We start from the raw sequence: 3221 nt of genomic DNA, 5'->3' as shown, positions 1-3221 counted from the left end.
TACGATAGATTCCAATTCATTTTGACAAAATTTATTTTATTCACCTCTTAAATTAACATTCACATCACCTTTTATCGTTTACGTCGTGTTCTATTACTATCTTTTTATGACTTTCCATGGACATTAAACACATAAAATGAAATAAAATTAATTAACCGAGTATATTGAAGACCAAGAAGCAGTTGCATGGACCCTGATTGATTCATTACAGCTAGAACTCTGTCCGAGTCCTTCTTTCTATTTATACCAAACTTTCTTCTTCCTCAATTTCATCACACCAAACCTTCTCACTCTCCACATTGACAAAGATACCCATTTGCTTCTCTTAGCTTCTTTTTTTTTATCCCTTCTTCATCATGGGGCTTTTAGTAATATCTGCTCTCCTGCTGCATGTCCTAGTGTTTTCAACCTGTGTTCAAGGCTTCTACCGTCGTGGCGGCCACCATCCTGGCGGCCATGGAGGACCGTGGATCAACGCTCATGCTACTTTCTACGGCGGTGGTGATGCTTCCGGCACCATGGGTACCTTATTTATCTCCAATAAATTTTATTTCTCATTTTCACTTGCATGACTGTAATTTTTAACTGACAAAAGTGTAGTGTTAAATGTAGTCATCTCACGGTTTCAGAGCTAGCCAGTTCGCTCGTAACATAGAAACATGCAAACAATTGCAACGGCAAATCATGAAAATATTGTTAAGAATACTATATTATACAAACAGAAGAAGAAGAAATCGACTCATTGACGTCATATGTTTTTAAAAACTAATTGTCTCAAACGCCATTTTTAGCATTTTCTTTATGTATGTATGTTATATTTATCTTCATTAAACTAATTTTCCTAACCCAAGATTTTCACTTTTCCTATACTACAAAACACAAACGCAAACGCGGAAGCAAATAAAAGAAAAACCTTATGTATGTTTGGCGACTTGACGTTTGCGTTTACAATTAATAAAATTGTTTTATCTCAAACGTAAAGATTGTGATTTTTTTTTTGTAAACTGCTTTCAAGATTGTGATTTTTTTTTTGAAAAAACAATGGACACTAGACAGATATAAAGGCAAAGACAAAAAAAGAAAGAAAAAACAAGTCTAGTTTTTGCTGTGGACTATAAACATTTGCCTAATGAACAAAATTAGGTGGAGCATGCGGGTACGGGAATCTGTACAGCCAAGGTTACGGAACAGAGACGGCTGCGTTGAGCACCGCGTTATTTGATAACGGACTTAGCTGTGGTGCCTGTTTCGAGCTGAAGTGTGTCAACGATCCTCAGTGGTGCATACAAGGCCGGTCCATCGTGGTCACTGCCACTAACTTTTGTCCTCCTGGTGGCGCTTGCGATCCTCCCAACCACCATTTCGATCTTTCTCAGCCCATCTATGAGCATATCGCTCTCTACAAGTCCGGTATCATTCCGGTTATGTACAGAAGGTACTAATTTATTAACCCGGTTTACGGACCCTCCCATTAAATGTCTAGAAGTGGCATAGTAGCATAGTACTGAACTATTATAAGTGTACGTTGTGAAATATTACTCGTACAATTATAATTTTATTAATATATGACTAGGAAATTTTACTACCGTTCTCATGTCAAAAGCTAATTATACTTTAAAAGTATCAAATAACTAAGTAAGAAAACAAGATTAAAGCTAGACTTATTTAGAAATAGATGCACATGCATGAATTAACAAATATGTGTGTGGCTTTTTTCTTAAGTGTTAGCTGGTTATCTCTCGTCTGAATTTTTCAAAATATATTTTTCTCTTATATATTTGCACAAAAGTCTTTTTGTTTTTTTTTTCTATAGACCGACGAGTAGGAAAAGTAAGAGCCATGGAACCCATATATTGAACAGTTTTGTAACTATAAAAGAAAATTGGTTAGGACCATTATGTACAACAAACATATGTTGAAAATACAAAAAGACACGTATCTGCGTGATTCATCTTATACTATACCACTTAATGGAATTTAAACCTATTAATATGCATTTACTACTTTGGACCAGTTGATAAATGTCGTAGAAATTGGTTATTAAATAATTAATAGACCAAAAACTGTACATCGGTATCAATTAAATCAACACCAAACTTGTGGTACCTTTTCGGGAGAGCCATTTGAACTTTCATAATAGCATTATAACTAAATAATTGTTTCGGATGAATATATAGGGTTCGGTGCAATAGAAGAGGCGGGATAAGGTTCACGATCAACGGTCACTCGTACTTTAACTTGGTGCTGGTCACAAACGTGGGTGGAGCCGGGGACGTACACTCTGTGTCGATGAGAGGGTCAAGGTCAAAATGGCAGTTAATGTCAAGAAACTGGGGGCAAAATTGGCAGAGCAACTCTTATCTCAATGGTCAAAGTCTGTCGTTTGTTGTCACCACAAGTGATCGCCGAAGTGTCGTGTCGTACAATGTTGCTCCTCCCAGTTGGTCCTTTGGCCAGACCTACACCGGAGGGCAGTTTCGGTACTAACTAGTTCTATAATAATTAAGTGCTATATATTGCTAGACCGGTTTGGTTTGCTTCGGTTATTGTAATTGCTTCTTCTTTTCTTTTCTTTTCTTTTCTTTTCGTAATTTCCGGTTTCCAAGTTGGGGGCCTCTTTTTTGGGTAACCAATTGAAATTTGGACTGGTAGATGTGTGTGAACGAGTGAAAGAAAGAGATAAACCTCGTTTGTAATAAGAAAAATAAAAATGATATCGTTATTAAAAAATGTAAGTGATATGAAAGTGTTTATTCGTTGGAAGACACTTAACGTCCTTGAAATGTTAGTTTTTAAAAATCCCCTATATATTAATTGAGGAACATTTGAAAAGATGTAACCTCAATTTTGTATTAATTAAAATAGGCCCCAATGCATAGGTGGCACTCAATTAGGTAGTCAATTACATTCAATTGAAAAATAAGTAGGTCCACATTTGATTTTTATATGTTGTTAGATACATAAGTTGGTCAAACTATATGATATAATGATATGATATGTTATTTTCTTTCCTTAAATCAAACCTACGGAATTACCATAAATGACTAATATATATATGACAATTAATGATTTTAATAATAAAGATTTGATAACAATTTATATATCCTCCATCATTTTTTGTTTAATTTTATATTATTAAAATAAATTAAACAATCAAATTAGCTATAAAAGTAAAATTTAGATTTTTTCGTATATGTTATATTTTGAATTTTTAAAAACGA

The 3221-nt window shown here is 34.4% G+C and overlaps 1 protein-coding gene across 1 annotated transcript; it reads left to right on the top strand.

The window, feature by feature from the left end:
- Positions 1-259: 259 nt before the first annotated feature.
- LOC106407095 (expansin-A5-like) lies at positions 260-2730 on the top strand. The gene is made up of 3 exons (XM_013847888.3): positions 260-522; positions 1144-1435; positions 2178-2730. The coding sequence occupies exons 1-3, from the start codon at positions 357-359 to the stop codon at positions 2485-2487; spliced, it is 768 nt and encodes a 255-aa protein (XP_013703342.1). The 5' UTR covers positions 260-356; the 3' UTR covers positions 2488-2730.
- The last annotated feature ends 491 nt before the right edge of the window (positions 2731-3221 follow it).

This window comes from Brassica napus, chromosome C7, assembly GCF_020379485.1.
Source record: "Brassica napus cultivar Da-Ae chromosome C7, Da-Ae, whole genome shotgun sequence".
Taxonomy (NCBI): Eukaryota; Viridiplantae; Streptophyta; class Magnoliopsida; order Brassicales; family Brassicaceae; genus Brassica; species Brassica napus.
Note: the sequence above shows the minus strand (reverse complement) of the source record. Positions and strands in the feature narration are given on the sequence as shown.

Coding starts and splice junctions, on each gene's coding strand:
- LOC106407095 (XM_013847888.3), top strand. CDS start 357: ATGGGGCTTTTAGTAATATCTGCTCTCCTGCTGCATGTCCTAGTGTTT. Junction 523..1,143: donor TGATGCTTCCGGCACCATGG/GTACCTTATTTA, acceptor GAACAAAATTAG/GTGGAGCATGCGGGTACGGG. Junction 1,436..2,177: donor ATTCCGGTTATGTACAGAAG/GTACTAATTTAT, acceptor ATGAATATATAG/GGTTCGGTGCAATAGAAGAG.